Genomic DNA, 19,100 nt, shown 5'->3' with positions numbered 1-19,100 from the left:
TGTTTTCTTTGGCTTCATTGTAAGTGAAAAAAAGCTATATATATATATATATATATATATATATATATATATATATATATATATATATATATATTAGGGGGAAAAAATCATGTCAAAAGCTGCTTTAGAGTAGTCTGTTTATTGGTTTGCAATATTGCCTACTTTTTTTATACACGACAACATTTGTGTAAATTAAAAAGAACAGAGCAGTTGTAAATGCATGAAGTTAAATACATAGACCAGCTGTTAAAATTCCCACTTGTTCTAAACGCAGCACAGTTTACGTAACAGATATGGGCGGGGCTGGAAGGTCCAGCTCCCACTTCCCGCGGGCCGCAGCGACTACTACTCGACCACGTCTGAGCACGAGCGCACGGTAACCAATGAGGAGCGGCCACAGTGTGTTTGGAAACAAACCTCCTCCTCCCAAAGTCCCGTAAGACAGCCAGCGGAGAGACACGTCTAGACTCTTCCACAAGTTTCTCTTTTGACAAGACAATTTGCGTCGTTCCAATCAGATTATATGTGCTAATTGTATCAAGAAGACTATATATAAATACATATATGTATTTTGATGACTATAGTTGTAGGGCGTAAACAGTATTATTCTAAGCACGAGACTACAATTTACGTCGGTGAAACAGAGAAAAGATGGATGTGGGGGATTCTCAACAAAAGACGATAACTCTTCTTATAAAAACGCCCAATCAGGCTCACGAGGATGAAACCGTCGAAGGCGTCTATCTGAACTGGACTATTAATGACTTAAAAATACATTTGTCGACTTTTTATACAACTAAACCGGTGAGTTATTACGAGGCTATGTCCTGGAATGTTATGACACGAGCCAGCTGACTGTCAGCCTGTTAATGTCAATCCTGCTCACACACCTTCACGAGTATTATGAACTTTTGAAGGAGTTCTGGTGGACCTCAGTGATTTACACTCGTTTGCATGTTATCATTTATGAAGCATATATTTCTGTGTGCTCTATTGTAAAATGTTGATTTAGCATTCAACTCTTAATTTGTGATGCATGTGTGTTTGAAAGGAGCCTGCTATATAAACAACTCCTAACATGAGGTTTGGATTCTGAAGCACAATACAGATGCCTGATGATGGTGAAAAAGTGAAATGGTAGAATAAGCTTATTTTGAGAGAGAGAGAGACTGACTGACTGACTGACTGACTGACTAAAATCCTCAGCATATATGGCTGCCAGGTGTCATCGTGCCTGGAGGACTGCAGCCTTGATGGGCACAGTGTGCATGCAGGCAGCTGCTGAGAGGACGGATTACAGATGAGCAGAGGAGGATCTACCTCACTGCTGATGGAGGTGTATGGATGAGCAGAGGAGGATCTACCTCACTGCTGATGGAGGTGTATGGATGAGCAGAGGAGGATCTACCTCACTGCTGATGGAGGTGTATGGATGAGCAGAGGAGGATCTACCTCATTGCTGATGGAGGTGTATGGATGAGCAGAGGAGGATCTACCTCACTGCTGATGGAGGTGTACGGATGAGGCAGAGTCGTAGACGCATTATATTGGGCCAAGGGACGAGCCATGTCTCAGAGTAAAGTTAATGATTTCTGATCAAGTCTGTCATGTCTTGGGAAAATCAGCCATGTGCTTAAGCTGACACAAGGCTGAGTCAGCAGTATATTTAAACCGTGAATCACCTGCTGTTAGACATAATTGAGACAATACAACAATACAGTGTATTTGTATTGCATATATCAAACCCAGAGATTATAACAAAAGGAAACCTTTAAAAAAATTTGATTCAGTTAATTTTTTTTTAATAGCCAGTGAGGACCCCTCTTGATTGGCTCATGGTCACTTAGTGAATGAAAGCCAGCGTAGACAAAGTTTGAAACACAGCACAAATATAGGCCACATGTTCCACTTAGCAGCTGTTCTTGTCATGCCCTGGCCTCAGGAAAGAATGACTTGAATGGTTTCATAAAAGAATAAAGCTGAAGAAAAGTTGGCAAAATCCAGGCAGTACACAGATATACTTTGTTGGGCACTAAAGTTACTTCATCCCAGAAGTTTTGACTGATTGAAACCTACTTCTTTGTTTCCTGTAGGCTGTGAGTGACCAGAGACTGATCTATGCTGGTAAACTGCTGCCCGATCATCTGCACATTAAAGATCTCTTCAGACAGGTAAATGTGAGAATATGGGCTCATGACTATGCTTACAAACACTACTGTGGTTTGGCTTTTTCCCTCTCCAAATATATGGCCTGAGGGCAGAGGGTGTTACATGCTGAACAGATTATAAAGCCCCTTGAGGCAGATTTGTAATATTGAGCTGTGTAAATAATGTTGACGTGAGATTTTCAATACATACTACAAAAACCTCAAATTGTAGAACTGGTTAGGGAGGTTGAATGGAGCCTTCTTTTCTCTGACCAACGTCTTTGATGATAAGTAGGATTGCCATGGCCTTTAAAAGGGTTGTTGTGCTTTTCCACTCACCGCCTACCAATCACGAGAGACCAACGTATCCACTCTCACGTCATCTGAAGTCCACAGATGACATGTGTGCCGTGACAACACATTTAGTGCCGGTGTTTTAAGAATTGAGCAGAGCAAGTTAAAAAACAGGAAGTTAAAAATAAACAGAACAAACCTGCGGTATTGAGAAGACATACCGTATATGGAAGTTTAATATGTCAATCAAGACGGTCATATAACATTATAAATGTATTATTCAGCATTGGGCATGCTAAGTTAAAATCAATCTGGTGCTCTTTGAAAGCAACATTCAGAGGTTAGATCCATGAAGAACATTTTGCTCTTGTAAACAATGTTGTGCTCTTGTTTTAGCAGTGATACAATGTAACTACGTATATTTACTTCAGTACAATTTTATGGTACTTGTACTTTACTTCAGCATTTCCATTTATTTACGAACATTTTGAGAGGGAATGATCGTACTTTTCTCTTCACTGCATTTATTTGACAGTATAAATGACTTGTTCGACTACCTGCATATTAAGATATATAAATAAACTAACTATGATGTTTTATTAAGCCCAATTATTACGTGTATAAAGTAGGTCAAATGAGCGATACATTATCTATAATTATAATCCAGTGATATAGGCCTACTGTAAATGTATTATTTAAAATAGGCCATTCTGCATAATGAGCATACTTTCACTTTTGGTACTTAAAGTATTTTTTGATGCCAATACTTTTGTACTGTTACTTAAGTAACATTTTGAATGCAGGTCTTTTACTTGTTTCAGAGTATTTCGACACTGTGCTCTAGTAAACAATCGAATCACAAACACATTGGTTATTGAAATATGAATGGTGATGACACGGCAAAAAAGTCACACTCACAAAGCCCGGTAAACGAGACGGGGTACGTGTTTCAGATCGGGTGTTTCCTCCATCGCCGCAGAGGACGTACGAGTTAGTGTAAATAATTTGAGCTCAGATTTCCACAAACAGATATTGTACTACTGGAAAGTAAAATTGACCCACAATTACACTCCACATAGCTTCACCTTGTGGAATAATCCACCTATTACCACAAGGAAGACGCAGTCAAACTAAAGGCTTTATGAATGCTTTTAAACAGCGTTTTCTGACATGAATGTTTTTTCCATAACAGCTACATTGGCATTTAGCCAAGGTGGAGCTAATTGTAACTCTCCTCATAATGCACATTTTAATGTGCATTTTATCAGTCAATGCATTTAGTGTTTTCAATCTCATAGCATACAAGATGCGTTTCAGCTTTACAGCCTATTATGACCTGTTGCCTTTTGGAAAAGTGTTACTTCAGTACAATGTACACGCTGTCTATATGGTCTTGGTTCTGCTGTTTTTAGCGTTGGTGCAGACAGTTTGTGCTCATACTGACACATTTAACAGGTTCAGTTCTGTTGAATGTAAAGGCTTGAATCTATTGATGCGTTTGATCTAATCCGGCATTTATCTCCACTCTCTCAGACTGACTCTGTTCCCACACTGCACCTGGTGTGTGCTTTTAGGAATCCACCGCAAGGGCCCCTGGGAGCTAGACCTAAGGTAAGAGATGTCGCCTTCCCTCATTACTCTCCCGCTCTACTGCGACCGCTGCCTGTTGACTTCTTACTGTGATGAGGCGGAACTCTACCGCAGCCTGTTAGCTTCTCATCACGCTACAAGGTGGAGGTCTCAGGTGACACTAATAAAGTATTGCAGTTCATCAAACTCATTTATCAAAGAGGTGTCTGTGCTCACAAACGGATCTCTATTCACAGCACCAAAGCCTGTAGAGCTACTTGATCATGGACAATATGTGACCATGTGTTCATTATTCTAACTTTGTCTTTGATTGTTTCACCCTAAATGTATACTATAATCTTCAAACACCACATAGTCAGATTTTATTTAAGGATAATTTATGCAACACAGGGATGCACAATGAAATACAGCTGTGGCTCATTTGCCATGCAAGACAAACACAATGTAAACAAAACCTCAACAGGTTCCTGTGGTGCAATATTTGAATTTGCATCAGAATGAATGCAAACAGCAGAAAAAAAACGATCTGGGCAGATTATATGGCCGCCACCAAAGCATAGAATATTCGATATTAGGGAAATATTGTCCGTCAACTTTGAAGATGTAATTGATGTAAAACACAACGTCCACCTCCTCTTGTCCCACCGCAGTCTTGCGCTCTATCCTGAGGTTTGCCCGTCAAGTGCAGCTTGATCCGGAATTCCACAATGGAGCCAGATCTCTGTGGAGTTGTGGGCCCAACAGTCACCTTCTGTCATCTTATTTCATCCACCTTTTTGGTGGGGTTTGGTCTGGCAGGTCAGCTATGGGCAGCAGCAGTAGTTGAAGCTGGGTAAATGAAAGCGGAGTATTCAGCAAAGCTCCTATTGAATTGATTTGATTTGTAAATTGTGAGGACGGGTAAGCAAAGTCGTTGGTTTCAGTTGGAGCCTGTGTGAGGGACTGAGCTGGCAGAGATGTGGGGTCACCGGGGAAATGTCCAAAAGAGGGTTTTATTTACCGAAAAATTAAACAAACAGTTTACAAAATAAGCATTTAAGTTCTCGGCCAATAAAAGGTGTACACTAAATAGAACTGTGGCTGCATGGTGGTGTGGTGGCTAGCACTGTCACCTCACAGCAAGGGGGTTTGATTCCCGGGCTGGACGGGACTTCTGTGTGACGTTTGCATGTTTTCCCAGTGGTAGCGTGGGTTTTCCCAGTGGTAGCGTGGGTTCTCTCTGGGATATGAACACTGCCTTCGCCCAATGTCGGCTGGGATCGGCTCCAGCCCCCCCGCGACCCTGTACAGGATAAACAGAACTAAACTCAGCCTATGCTAACTTAACATAAGCTGGATAGAACTGAACACAAAGACAAACACTACCACCAAAACTAGAACTGAAACAAAACGGGACAATTATTCATCAGTATGACTGTTACAACAAATAACCAAAACAAAATCCTCAACAAACTCATATGATGTGGCACTTAGTACGAGGGATGGTCTTCATTAGGATTTTGTTGATACTATTGATACTCCATATTGGTTTAGTTCTTTATTGATACTCTTATTGGTTCTTTTTCATCACTAAATGCATTCTTTTAAAATATATATATATTATTTATTTCTGGAGCAGCAACAGTAATGTAACTAATCAAACTCAATAATATCTCCCAGGAAACCAATCTTAAATGTCAATAAAAACAAATCTATTCCTGAGTTAATAAAGAATGAAGAACACAGATGTCGGTATCAGTTCTTCTTCCTCTCTTCTGTCCTCCCGCCGCTGATGTGAATCACTGCCTGCAGGTGCCGCTGATAGAGGGAGGAAGGGCTGCTCTGTGGTAAACATAGTAAGACTACATGTTTGAGCTTGTCTGTAACAATTTGCTATTAGCTGAGCTAGCGCACTATGCTTATGTGCAGGGGCACTTTTGGTATGGAAATTGTGATGATGCAATCCAAACATACCATAGATCAGTGATTTTCAACCGCTGTGCCGCGGCACACCACTGTGCCGTGAGAGATCGCCAGGTGTGCTGTGGGAAAATGTCCAATTTCACTTAATGAGTCCAAAAAAATATTATTTAGCTGTTGCAAATACTTTGCCATTGTTGAGCGTCTGAGCTGTAATATAGTGGCTGGCTAAGTAATACATGCTCTTCCATGCCAGTGGGTGGCAGTAGGTAGCGCAGTAATGACGTGTTAATGTAGGAGAGTAGAATGAAATGACGCGCGGGAGAGGTTGCGATGACAAGACGAACAGAAATGTAAATTTGAAGTGCTCAGCAATCCGTTTGCAGTTGAGGTGTAAAGAGCACCTGTGGAGCTGATAGACCTCCAGTGTAATGACACTCAAGGCAAAGTGTGACTCTGAGGGCGCTGCACAGTTTCCAAGCTTCACCCCGAAACGATGCCTTAACTCCGCCTACATGCTGCTCAAATGCTCTGCATGTTTGGAAGCACATACCTGTGTGAGCAGCTGTTCTCTGTGATGAAGATGAACACAAACCCACACAGGAGTCTCACTGATGCACCTTCACTCCATCGTGAGGGTTTCCACAGAACCTAACCCCAGATATTAATGAACTGGCAGCCAAGAAAAGATGCCAAACATCTGGCTCTGGTACGTATGCATAAAATAATGTAGCCTACCTAAACATTCTTTTTGCACTTTGTCCAATATCCCTTCTATCCTGTTTATTAAATGGTGACTCTATTTGGCCCTCAACGTAGTCCCAATTTGTTATTTTGTCCCTCCCTGGGATTGAGTTTGACACCCCTGACATATATGCTGTATTATGCTAAAAGGTGTCATTTTGTAACGTTTTTGGTTGTTGGTGTGCCGCGGGATATTTTTAATGTAAAAAATGTGCCGCGGCTCAGAAAAGGTTGAAAAACACTGCCATAGATAACATGATCCACACTCTCACAACCATAAACTGTGCACGAGTGAGAGAGCGGAGACACTGCGATTGCTGTGACCAATGTATCACCAACTTCAGAGATGAAGCATTCAGCCGAATAATGCCATCTAAAATCACACAATGAGGATCTGGCGACATATCTCATCATACCAACATATAGGACCACCAAAGGACAACGTTCAAGATATCTCCACATCAAATAGCTGACTCATGATCAGAAACCAAAGGTGCATTCGTCATCTGTTGAGCAACCTCATCCTTGTAAACATTGCACATGCAATCCAAAAGTTAGTCTTGAATAATGGCTAAAGTGCCCTTAAAATAGGGTTGGGTCCTTAGTCTGGAGTCTCCCTCGCACATAGTCTCAAATATGCATCTTATAAGGCCAGGCTTTAACCAGCCGGCAGACTCATCATGTCCACGCAAGGCAATGTCACATCACACATTCCACAAGGTTTCATACCGGTTATATTTCTGCCAAGAACATACCTGTTTCCTTCAGTCTGACGGCTGTATTGTTCAATGCCACGTCTGTGTTTTAGCAGCCTTTCCGAAGAGAAGACATGGAAAGCAGAACTGGGCTTTTTTATATATATAGCAGTTAACCAAGTTTTCCGTTTGAACCACTTGTGGTTGAATTCTCTTTTTTGACGTTATCTTATCTTATAATAATTCCCTCCAGCTGCAGCAACTAGCAGCAGCACTGGTAACTTTAAAGAAGAAATTAAATAAATTAGAACTAGAAAGCTTTGGAGAGTGTGCCTGGTACATGGTGCACATCCCATGTCCTGGGCTTGCTGTTAGAATAGAGTTACTCAACAAGCTAGCAGGCACACTGACTAAAGGCAAACTTATCTAAAGACAAAATAAAGGGTTAGTGTACAGGAGTGAACTAAATGCATCCACTAAAATACAAACAAGAACATGCATTTCCTGCAGAAAATGTGTGTGAACGTTGACGGCTGAAATTGCAAACATTGCTGAAATACAGAAGTATTAAAGCACAGAGACATTGCTCTGCTGACAAATCTGGGAACTGAAATGCAAATGTAAACCTGGAAGAATTGGTTCCTGAACTGCATTACGCACAGAAGCTAAGAGCTGAATTTATTGCGAGAAAAGCTGGAAGCTAAACTGTAATACTGTCAAATGGTTGAATTTGAAATGTCTTAACTTAAAAGGCTGAAAGAAGAAATGATTTGTATAATAAAGGCATAAAAGGGACAGAAGTTGAATGCAAGAATACATTTCCCAAAAGAGCATAACGTTTGACATTTGAATGGTTTCTTTAGCTGAAAATGTACAAGAATTGTAAAATAGAGTAGGTTAAAGAAAATTTAAAGATTGTTTCCATTAGGTGCAACTATAGGAAAATATGAGCTTTACATTTGATCATACTGCCATCTAGTGTCTTTTGTTTAGAAGTCCAGCCTTGATTCTGGCTGATGTCCTTAAGGAGGTTACTCCATTATAAAGGGGATATGAAAGGAAAAGGCCCACTCTAGGAACAGACAAGAGCCCTGTATTCTGAGAGTCCTGATTGGAGTATAAGGTTCAAGGAGATCAGGCAGGTAGGAAGGGGCGTGTCCATTTAATATTTAAAGTCTGATCTGACATGGAAAGGTTGCCAATGACGGAAAGTTTAAACTGGTGTGAAAGTCCCCTTTCAAATCAGCCATTTTCAGGGTAAACACAAGTGTAATTTATAACATTAATTATTGACCTCTTCCATTTAGGCCCCGGAATTGTGCAAACTGGCTCACTAGAAAAGCTGTGAAACAAAAAATTAGACTGGGACCATCATAGAAATGAAATAGAAGTAGAACTGACATTCCCATTAATATCAAAGTAGCAAAATGGTTAAAGCAGCAGCCATTTTTATGTCTATCGTTCCTATTGTGACCGTTGTGGCGCGCTAACTTCCGTATAAACTGAACCGACTGCTAACTGGTAAATTGCCGACTCACTGAGGTGAGGTTTTGCAGTAACGACTAAAACGAGCAGTGTAACTTTAGTAGCGTAGAGAGCCAGAGTGAATGAGTAACATTTACCAACGTGACGCTTCAGCAACACACTCATGTCACAACATTGCTAACGCCAGACGAGTTACAACTTTGTTCTGCTTATTTCTAGTAGCCGGTGTAATGTTGACATTAAAGCATGGTGGAATTAACAAACTAGCTAGCTAACTAGTGGAAAGCTGGCTAGTTAGCTAGCTTGCTAATTCCGCCATGCTTTAATGCTACACCGCTTATAGGAAATATGCCAAACAGCAGGCTGGTGGCCAGTGGCAGCGCTGGGTCTGATGGACCATGCCTCACTCCCCGCTGCTCTGGAGCACTAGCTAACTAGCTAACTAGCCAGCCTGCCATCTCCCCGGAGATGGCAGGCTGCTGTCTTTCCATAGAGCTGCGATAGCACGTCAGGTCCCCACTGACATCCCCTTAACAACTAACAACAATCGCCATTTTCTTTTGTACTACTAAAATGACCACGAAAAACACTTCAATGTCCTATCTACTCTGTTTTCTATGGGGACCATAGTTAATTTTATTTATTTATTACACCTGTACAACTAAGGTATGTGCAAGAGATCCAGATGAAGGTTATCCATTCATTATCCATTCCAACTGTTTTTGTAAATGCTTCAGTGATGTTTCAGTTTAATGATTCAACAACAATCATTTGTGGGATTTTAGAGGAGCCTCCTGTGTCATATCAACTTTAAAGGCAGGTTTAGTTTTTTGACTTACTCGAGCACATCTTCACCTCCTCCCTTAATACCAAAATAACTCATCTCTACAAACGTATCTGGGTTTGCTCTAGTGCTGAGTGACGAATACTTCTTTCAACAAATTCAAACTTGTCTTGCCTTTGCAGACCAAAGAGACGGAACAGCCACGTCCCTCCAGTCTGAGGCCCATGGCAACCTCTGCTTTACCCGATCCCAGCAGCCCCTCCTCCACAGTTCAGACTCCCAGATCACCGAAGCTGAGGCAGAGGAGGCAGACCTCTTCATCTTCAACTACTGCTGCTTCATCTCACACACAAACCCCAGAGTCTCCACCAGGAACTGCATTTGAAATGTAAGTCCTAATGGAATAAATCATGTATTTGCTGAACTGTATTTAATTATATTGGCATAAACAGACATCCAATTTTAATAGTACCAATGTGTTCAGGATATTACTGAAAGAAATAAACACGCACGTCAAAAGTGCTTAAACTTTGCACTTGCCCATATTACCATTGTGAGATCTCCATCTTGGGTGGTTTCATGTTTTTGGAAGATGAAGGAATTCTCGTTTATTAATGTCAATATGCATTGTTATTAAAAAACCAGGCTGTTTTCTGATTTCAAATCACATTCAAATCACATTGTTGCCTTGACCGGTAAACATTTGTTCAGTCACGTTCACCCCTACCGTAGTCCAGGCCCTCAAACACAAACTAGCCAATCATAATGTAGCTCCGACCGTCCTCCGAGAATCTATTTTCTTCATTTTCAGGTTGTTCATTTTGGATTGAAGAGATACAAGCTACATGGTTATTTTATTGTCATTGTACAACAGGGTTGCACAAGGAAATGCTGACAGCAGTCCCATTTTGCTACGCCGCAAAAAACAAAGAAAAACGACATCATCTGTGGAGGGTGGAGGATGAATAAAGGAAATAATCTGTTCTGAAGTCGGGTGGTAGGGCAGCTTGTGTATCTCTTGCCAGACGGTAGCAGGGTAAACAAGTTGAGGCTGGGATGGGTGGTCATGTAGTTCACCTAGTCATGGTTAAACGCCTGGGGCATGTACAGTAATGATGCTCGTTACCTGGAGAGGTTGGGAGAAGTCATGAAGGTGCAGCCACCTGGAATGTTGCCTCCCTCCATGATTGGGCGGACCTGGCGGTTCTGTGCTGGGTTCTTAACTGAATAGAGATCCCCACCATGTGTACAAAGCTACAACAATTCTGGAGTGTGGTTGAAAGTACAATCCTTGTAACTGGAAGGGAAATGTTTTTACGAACCAAACTTGTGTGCTGGAATACACCCTCAACACTTTGCTGTAACTCTGCAGCAGTCACTGTTTATTGAAGTTGGAACAAGACAGAGGGATATTTGCGCTATTGTGGAAGAACATGGAAATGCCTTCTAACTGGAATGTTAGTAAAAGTGGAACTGGAGTTCTGCTTAGCTTTGGAGAGACTAACTTATACTGTAAAAATAAAAGGCAAAAACTTGCTCGCATGTGGAGTTTTTGGAAACTTTATTTTTCAGGATTTGAAACTGTGCACTGCTGTGATGCTTTGTGTTCATGTTCATTGTGTCAAATTTAATAATGAAAAACAGGGAAGGAAAAAAATAGAGAAATGTGTCACTTTTTGGACTGATTGGACCTTTACATGATGGTGGGTCATTGTCCCTTTATGTGACACTCTATCAGTATGAAACTCAAGTGGAGATTTACATTAAACATTTCAAAGGCTGAGGGAGCAAGTCGAGAATGATGCACACTCAAGGGGCCTATACCAAGAACGTATTGTGATCTTTCATCATATACACTGTTTTCTATCAATCTGTGATACAATATTAGGTGATATTTACTGTTGACAAACAGTCATACATCAATATGTTTACTATCAATTATTAGGGCTGCTCAAGAGTGAGTGTGTTTGATTTTGAAACTCTTGGTGCGCTTGTGGCCACATTAGCATGTGCTAATGGTAAGTGAAAGAGGGCGTGTCAAACCACTACTGTTACCCACATGTTTGCACTTAAGATGTCTCAACTAAAGAAAAGCAGGAACCCAAATGTGATATGTTAAAAAAAGAGCAAAGTTACGGTGTTGAACAGATATCTACAGTCTGTCATTGTTCTCGGCAGGCCTGGAGCACCACAGATGACCCAACCAGCCTTTCCCACCTACTCTCTGTACAGCCCTCAACAGCTCCTGTGGCTTCAGCATGTCTATGCTAGACAGTACTACATGCAGTAGTGAGTCTTTATTCACACACTATAAAGTCATACTCCTCTGTGTTTGTGATCTGACATGGCCATGAATTACTAGTTTGTAATACTCTGGATGTTTTTCCATCAACAGCCATGCAGCGATGGTGGCAGCTGGCACCATCCCCTCTGCACCAGCTACGACCATTGGCCAGTACCCTCCTGTTCCCGCTCATCAAGTACCTGTTCCAGACCCCTTAGCCAATCAGAACCCCATCAACAACCTGCCAGCAAATCAGAACCCAGCGCAGGAAGGCGCCTTCATCAACCCTGGGGAGGCTAACCAGAACATGCGGATGAACGCGCAGGGTGGGCCTGTAATGGACGAGGAGGAGGATATGGAGCGTGATTGGCTGGACTGGTTGTACTCTGCTGCAAGATTCAGCGTTCTGCTCATCATTGTGTACTTCAACTCCAGCCTGAGTCGCTTCCTGCTGGTGATGAGCACCCTCCTCCTCATGTACCTGTAAGTTCAATCGATGGATTTCTACTTTGTCCAACGACCAAAACTTTGCTGACATGCTTCACTGCACTGTTGTGTGTTGAGTAGTTAACAGCACTCTACTGTGGTGCTTTAAACCTGACTTACCAGGCATCATTGATGTAAACACACAGTCCCCCTCCCCTCTTCTCTCCGGAGTCTTGTGTTCTGTTGGCGCGGTATACAGTCCGCCCGTCAAGTGCAATATAGCCTGATCCGGGATGTTATGATATAGCCAGGTTTCTGTAAAGATGTGTGCACAACAGTCTCTGATCTCAGAGTCTCTCTCAGAGTCTTATTTCCTCCATCTTATTTTCCAGCAACCGGACACTAGCTAGGAGAACGCTAGGTAGTATATAGGTATAACCTTGGGTCCAAGCTGTTTAGTCCTTTTTCCCCACTCTTCCCCTTTTTCCTGGGCAAGGCAAGTTTATTTGTATCAATTCAAGGCAATTCAAAGTGCTTCACATAAAACCATTAAAAGCATCAAAACATAAGGCAAAAGAAAAGGAGATTTAAAAACAATTGAGAACATTCATTGAAACATTAAAAACAGTCATTAAAACAGTAAAAACAGTAAATACAGTAGTCAAATGCAGAAATGCAGGAAATGTATTAATATCCTTGAATGTGGTTCGATTAAAGGCAGCAAACAGAAAAGTCTTCAGTCTTGATTTAAAGGAGCTGAGGGTCTCAGCAGACCTGCAGCTTTCTGGACTTTGTTCCAGATATGTGGAGCAGAAACACTGAACGCTGCTTCTCCATGTTTAGTCCTGACTCTGGGAACAGGAAGTAGACCGGTCCCAGACGACCTAAGGTCAATTCTTTGTTGGATAGGAAGCCAGTGCAAAGACCTCAGAACTGGAGTGATGATCTATTTTCTCCTCCACAGACACACTGTGGGTTGGTTTCCCTTCAGAGGGCGAGCACAAGTCCAAGGACCCAACCATCTGCAGCCTCCTGGGGTTCAGCACAACCAGCAGGAGGAGAACAGGAATCCAAATCCAGTAAGAAAACATTTCATTGAACTGAAGTTTTAGTGTCACCACACAAAAAGGGAAGAGCCTTAATTCCAGCCATAAAATCCAACAACAGGTGAAACCTCCTAAACCCCACAAGAAATAGAGAACACTTCTGAGATATTTTACAGCCATTTGTATTCTCCCAACCCAGCCCCTGACCCATCAGACACACAATCCTGTTTAACAGCCTGGACACCCTTGACTCATCTTTGGCCTCAGATGAACTCCACAAAGCCCTTCTCCAGATGCCAAATAATAAATCACCCGGACCTGATGGCTTCCTTCCTGACTTCTACAAGCACTTTTGGCATATACTATCAAAGACTAACATCAGATATACAAAATGTACCTCAACCAAAGCCACACTAACCACAAGTCCAGTAAAAGGATTCTTTTAAGGGGCACTAGCAAGGATGCTTACTGTCTCCTTCATAGAAGCACTTGCTTCAGTTGTCCACTATTCTCCCACTTTCAGAAGATGCCTGGGATTCTGCAGAACAGAAACCATAACTTCCATTTGAACACTTGTAACATTAGATACTTTGGTATTGACATCAAGGATTCAAGGATCATTTATTGTCATTATGCAACACTGGGATGCACAATGAAATCCAGTTGTAGCTCAACAAACACACGACAAACAACAGAAAACAAAACCAATAGTACATTCCTGTAGTGCAGCGGTTCCCAAACTTTTTAGGCCACGCACCCCCTTCTACATCCCAACCGGGTTCACGCACCCCCAATCCCCCACACCTTAAAAAAAAAAAAAATCAACAGAGCCTATTTATAGCCGCATAACATTCGGACCAATGAGAGAACAGTTTGCTCGCGCGTGGCGTTTGTTTACAAGATTTTGTCCGCTGTTAAATGTTGCAGTGTGAACACAAACCGAACAAAGGGGCAACTGCAACATTGTATCATATTAATCCCTGAATCGGAACAAAGCAAACGAACTACGGGTGTGAAAACGCCCTGAAACACTGCAACAAAGTTTCAATACATTTCAGTTACACAAGGCGTCACTTTTAAAGAGCAATAAGGATGGCGAGGACACACGCACAGGCTCAGAGGCAGATTGCATCACATTTAATTTATAATTAACCATACATAGCGGTTACATTAATCTGAATCGAATTACAATAAAGTTACTCTCTCCAATCATACATTCCACCATCTCTTTGGCAGCTGGTAACGTCTTCGGCGATTGTGTGAGGTAGCCCCTTTCTTGCTATTCTGTGACCAGATATGAAGCCCGTCGTGCGTTTTTTGTAGACCCAACACATGAATGAGACTGCAGTTGTTTTGGGCTGTTTTGTTTCGATATAAAAAATGTAAGGGGCTTTTGACTTGCACTGGCATGCTTGGTGTTCAGGTGGCGACGTAAATAAGAGGGCTTCAGACAGCTGTTAGCCAGAACCTCACTGCACACCACGCACTGTGGCTTTGGGCAATCTGCATTGCCAATCCAAGTGAAGCCCAGACCCAGATCATTTTCATCATAGTTCCTCTTTTTTTTCCCAGTCTGATGCTCACTCTCGTTTCCTCTTTTTTCACCTTGACTCCGCGATGGGCCTATGTGCTCCCCATTTGTCTGTGCTATCCCTTCCTCCTTTTCCGTCTCATCTTTCTCTGACTCCCGTTCGATTTCTTCTCCCGGTCTCTCCCCAACGCACCTCTCCGTTCCTCTCGCCTCTGATTCCTCTCTCTCTCTCTCTGTCCCTCTCCTCTTTCATGACTGATAGCTTCAGATGTCCCACCTGACAGTTTCCCCGATTTCAGCCAGTTTAGCATATTAGCATGAATGTTGCTGAATGAGTGAAGTTAGCTGTTAGCTGCACAAGCTAGGCTAGCTAGTGTGTACGTAAAAGACAGTCTGGCGGCAGAAGCTGAAGTGCATTTATTTATTAAATTGTAAGTTTTAAAATTTAAATGTTACAAAGGGAATTTTTAGAATTCATGTTTTTGTGAAAAATCCCACTTAAATTTTTTACAATTATATTTAATATCAATTATTACACCATTAGACCACCATTACATTTTTCCTCTCGCACCACACTTTGGGAATCCCTGCTGTAGTGCATCATAAGAAACGTAAACCGCAGCAGCAGAAACAGTTCTCTGGTCAGATAAGATGGCCGACATCTTCACATTAAAAACTCAACATGAGGAAAACATTGTCCATCAACTGTGACTGTGTTTGAGCACCAAGCATCATGATGTGAACACAGAGTCCTCCTCCTCTGGTCCACCAGAGTCCTGCTCTCTGTCCTGACCCGTCAAGTGCAGCTTGATCCTGGACCACGATGGATCCAGGTCTCTGTGAAGATGTGGGCTCAACAGTCACCGACCTCCCGCTGCTTTAATATAACTGAACATCAGACAGCCAGCAGCATGCTGGGTAGTGGAGTAGCCTCAGGTCCTAGCTGGGTTAGCTTAGCTTCCATCTCGGCTCTCCTCTCTGGGGCCGTCTGGCTGGTTGGTCGGCCGTGAACTTAATCCAATCCCCACGCTTCCTTCTCAGATGTTGATGAATGTATTATTTTATATGTCATTAGTGATAAACACGAAAAATACAACAAATAAAGACAACAATGTAGCAAAATTCATGGCATAGCATAACTATTACATTCCCCCATTACATGTGTGTGTGTCACTATATGTATTATATTTGATCACATTACTTCACCAATAATAAAAAGTCAATAGGTTGATCCGTAGATTAGAAAAATATACTTTATCTGAAGAACACTTTCAAAACCAGCGCATCTATATGACGACTTTGTTTCCTGTCACTCAGGTGGAGGAGGATGGTGACGGACACCGGGTGGAGCCTGCTGCTGCAGTGGACGGACCACACGGACCAATGACGGCAGTGTTGGTGCTTCCTCACAGGGTGTCAGTCATGTGGACATTCTGGGTTTTCCTCAAAACTTTTCTTTCCTCCCTCATACCCGAGGCTCCTCAGGCTATTGCCAACTGACCCCTGGTAGACCATCGATAGAGACAGCTGACTCTTTTTTTGTATTTTTCAGCGGTGAAAAATAATCTCTGGAGATGCCAATTTTAGAATAAATAAAATCAAGGACACTAAGCTAAAACACCAGCAACAATAAAGCAATGCCAGCCCCTTGAATTTACAAGAAACTAAGGAGACAAAGGACTAGGAAACATTCATAACAATAACGCATTGTTCTATGGGATCCCAGCTCTCCATCTGACCAAACATATGTCTGCTGATTGTGGGTTGTTACCCCACATCACGGTGTTCTGCTATGTGACCATGCCTTAAAACAACCTGTATGCTTTCTGTATCTATGAAACACCAGCAGGTGGCAGCGTAGGGTGACCTATACTGCCTACATGTTTCTAACTGTGAGGTGTGTGTATATATACGGGCTTTTTGATCCTTCTGGATCCAAAATCAGTCCAGATGTATAGTCTCTGCATTATTAGGATTATATGATGTTCTGTTGAAGTGAAAATCAGGCACAGAAAAAAAACTCTGTATTGTATCTTATCTTATAAATCTGAATTCAGTTCTTCCAGCAATGGATTCATTTTGCTCTCTAAAAAGCACCCATGCATGGAGCCTGGGTTTGATTACAGCTGTAGTGGGTCAGATGTTTTAACTAGTTTGACATGCTTTGCTCCCGACTATGGAGGCATAGAAAGCCCCAAAGTACATGTGCAGAATTCATAGCGTTACAATATCTGACTACAATGTGACTGGTCTCATGGATTGGTTATGATTGTGTTATGTGTTTTGGAATTTGAAGGTTATTTTAAGATGTGCAAAACAAAAGCTCTCAACTTTTATTTCTTTTGATTGTGTCTTAAAATACTGACAGTATTCAAAATACAAGTAGCATGAAGTCATTTAGTCTTCTTACAGTCACTAGAAACATGAACATGACATTGTACAGGGTGTTGTTTGCTATTATTGTGCTTTATTTGATGGTGATTGTGACCAAAGTAGACAACAAGCTCCTTTACATCTAGAGGGTTTGAGATTTGTTCTTCATTGGAAGATGTATAATATAAATATAATGCCTAGTGGGCTCACAGTTGTTTATTTCTTTATGTTTGTTTTCAGAGATGCGGCTACTTTTAAGTCTAAAATCCTATTTATGCAAAACAAGTTAAAAACGCCAAATTCATGCTTTATCAATCATAGTAAATATTGCTTTAGTGAAACAAAAGCGTGAATTGTTTATAGTGTCAGAAGCAATCTTTATAATCTTTACCTCTGCATAGTGTTCTCTCATCACAGGGATTCCTTCTCTTCTCACTTTGCTCTCTCAGGTCTGAACTTCATTCACTAAACATTCCAAGTTCTTCACTAGTGGAACTACCAAACATCATTCCTCTGTTCCTGTCCTTTGGTTTACTTCATATTGATTAAGAGACCTTCACTGTCACACATCAGATGCATTGACGACGATGCTGTTATATGTCTTGACTCCTGATCTGGTGTTGTTTATTAAGTCGACTGATAACAATCGGTGCATGTTTTTTGATCCATAACAGCGAATGAATGGGATTCTCTCACCAGCACCACTGTAGACGGGATGTGTTTCACCTTTAACGAGGTGAACAGTACTTGCTGTACTGCATTAGTCCCTGCTGTGAAGTTACCTTTGAGGAAGGACAATAGTTTGGGACATTGGTCACCATGTACAGTTAGGATGTTCTGTTTGACTTTCTGTGATAACTGCTTATGAGTGGATGTCGTAGGACAAAGTGTGTCTTGAGGGAGACTTTCAATAACTGATGCAATAAATGTTCTCAACTTATTGTGTTGATTTGTTGCAGATCTGGTCTGTAAGGAAAGTGTTTCTACTGATTTCAAAATAAAAAAATGTAACCACATTTTGTTCAGCCCATGTTTAAATGCATGAAGTGGCTGAATGTCATGTCACCAGAGGGCACACATGCACTGAAGCATGATGCATCTAATTGCACTGCAAATACAACCAGAGTTTGCTGCAGACACGTCTGCACCTGTGTGGCCCGACCTGCAGGACTCCCCTGTTGACCAGCATGTTTGTCCTGTAACTGTCAAAGTAAGATGAGATACATCTCAGTAGTCTTTAGAACATGCTGTACGCTACACTCTGTGACTACACAGCACCTTAGTTACTCTGGGTCGTGATTTGATTGTACCAAGTGGCGATTGCAGGACTGCCCGCTTGTGTATCTACCTGATGTTTTTTTGTAGCACTCGTCATAGAAGAGGTTGTACTTTGACCAGTTTACTTTAAGGGGACCCAGTGTTTCAGTGTTTGCCATTAAGTGTGAACCACACAAGTTGTCCGTCTCTGATTGGATGAAGGACAAGGTTTCCACGAGATAGTTGCAGTACGTAGAGCCCTCCCTGACAGAGGAAAGAACAAGGTCAGTAGGCTGTAGTGTCCTCTCAGCACAGACCAAGGAAAGTCAAAAAAGGCTGGCTGACATTTTGACATCGGACACGAATGCGTGAGAGCGGAGCAGCCACAGCGTACGGGAGTTGGAGTCTAAAAGGGACCAAAAAGAAGAATTGTCAGGACTCTGGAACTGAGGTGAGATTAGATGAGATACTACTCAGAAAAACTCACAAACATAAAGTGAACTGTAACATGCCCACAGGGTTTAAACCCTCAAACTCTCACAGAG

General features: G+C 41.8%; 1 protein-coding gene and 1 long non-coding RNA gene across 3 annotated transcripts; one reads left to right on the top strand and one right to left on the bottom strand.

Moving 5' to 3' along the window:
- The first annotated feature begins 380 nt into the window (after window positions 1-380).
- On the top strand, window positions 381-18,243 carry herpud1 (homocysteine-inducible, endoplasmic reticulum stress-inducible, ubiquitin-like domain member 1). Its single transcript, XM_076076048.1, has 8 exons — window positions 381-804; window positions 2,094-2,171; window positions 3,975-4,052; window positions 9,821-10,026; window positions 11,817-11,927; window positions 12,034-12,405; window positions 13,313-13,427; window positions 16,243-18,243. Exons 1-8 carry the CDS (start codon window positions 652-654, stop codon window positions 16,423-16,425), a joined length of 1,296 nt encoding a protein of 431 aa, XP_075932163.1. The 5' UTR covers window positions 381-651; the 3' UTR covers window positions 16,426-18,243.
- Window positions 4,377-7,726, bottom strand: LOC142931910 (uncharacterized). Of its 2 annotated transcripts, XR_012947428.1 has the most exons (3): window positions 7,430-7,726; window positions 5,985-6,052; window positions 4,377-5,852 (listed from the first exon to the last, which is right to left on the bottom strand). It is a non-coding gene; the product is annotated as an uncharacterized LOC142931910 (long non-coding RNA). The 2 variants fall into 2 exon arrangements; XR_012947430.1 differs by lacking the exon at window positions 5,985-6,052 and having other exon boundaries at window positions 4,377-5,313.
- Window positions 18,244-19,100: the final 857 nt, after the last annotated feature.

This window comes from Anarhichas minor, unplaced genomic scaffold (genome assembly GCF_050575085.1).
Source record: "Anarhichas minor isolate MPS153535 unplaced genomic scaffold, ASM5057508v1 ptg000005l, whole genome shotgun sequence".
NCBI classification, from domain to species: domain Eukaryota; kingdom Metazoa; phylum Chordata; class Actinopteri; order Perciformes; family Anarhichadidae; genus Anarhichas; species Anarhichas minor.
Note: the sequence above shows the minus strand (reverse complement) of the source record. Positions and strands in the feature narration are given on the sequence as shown.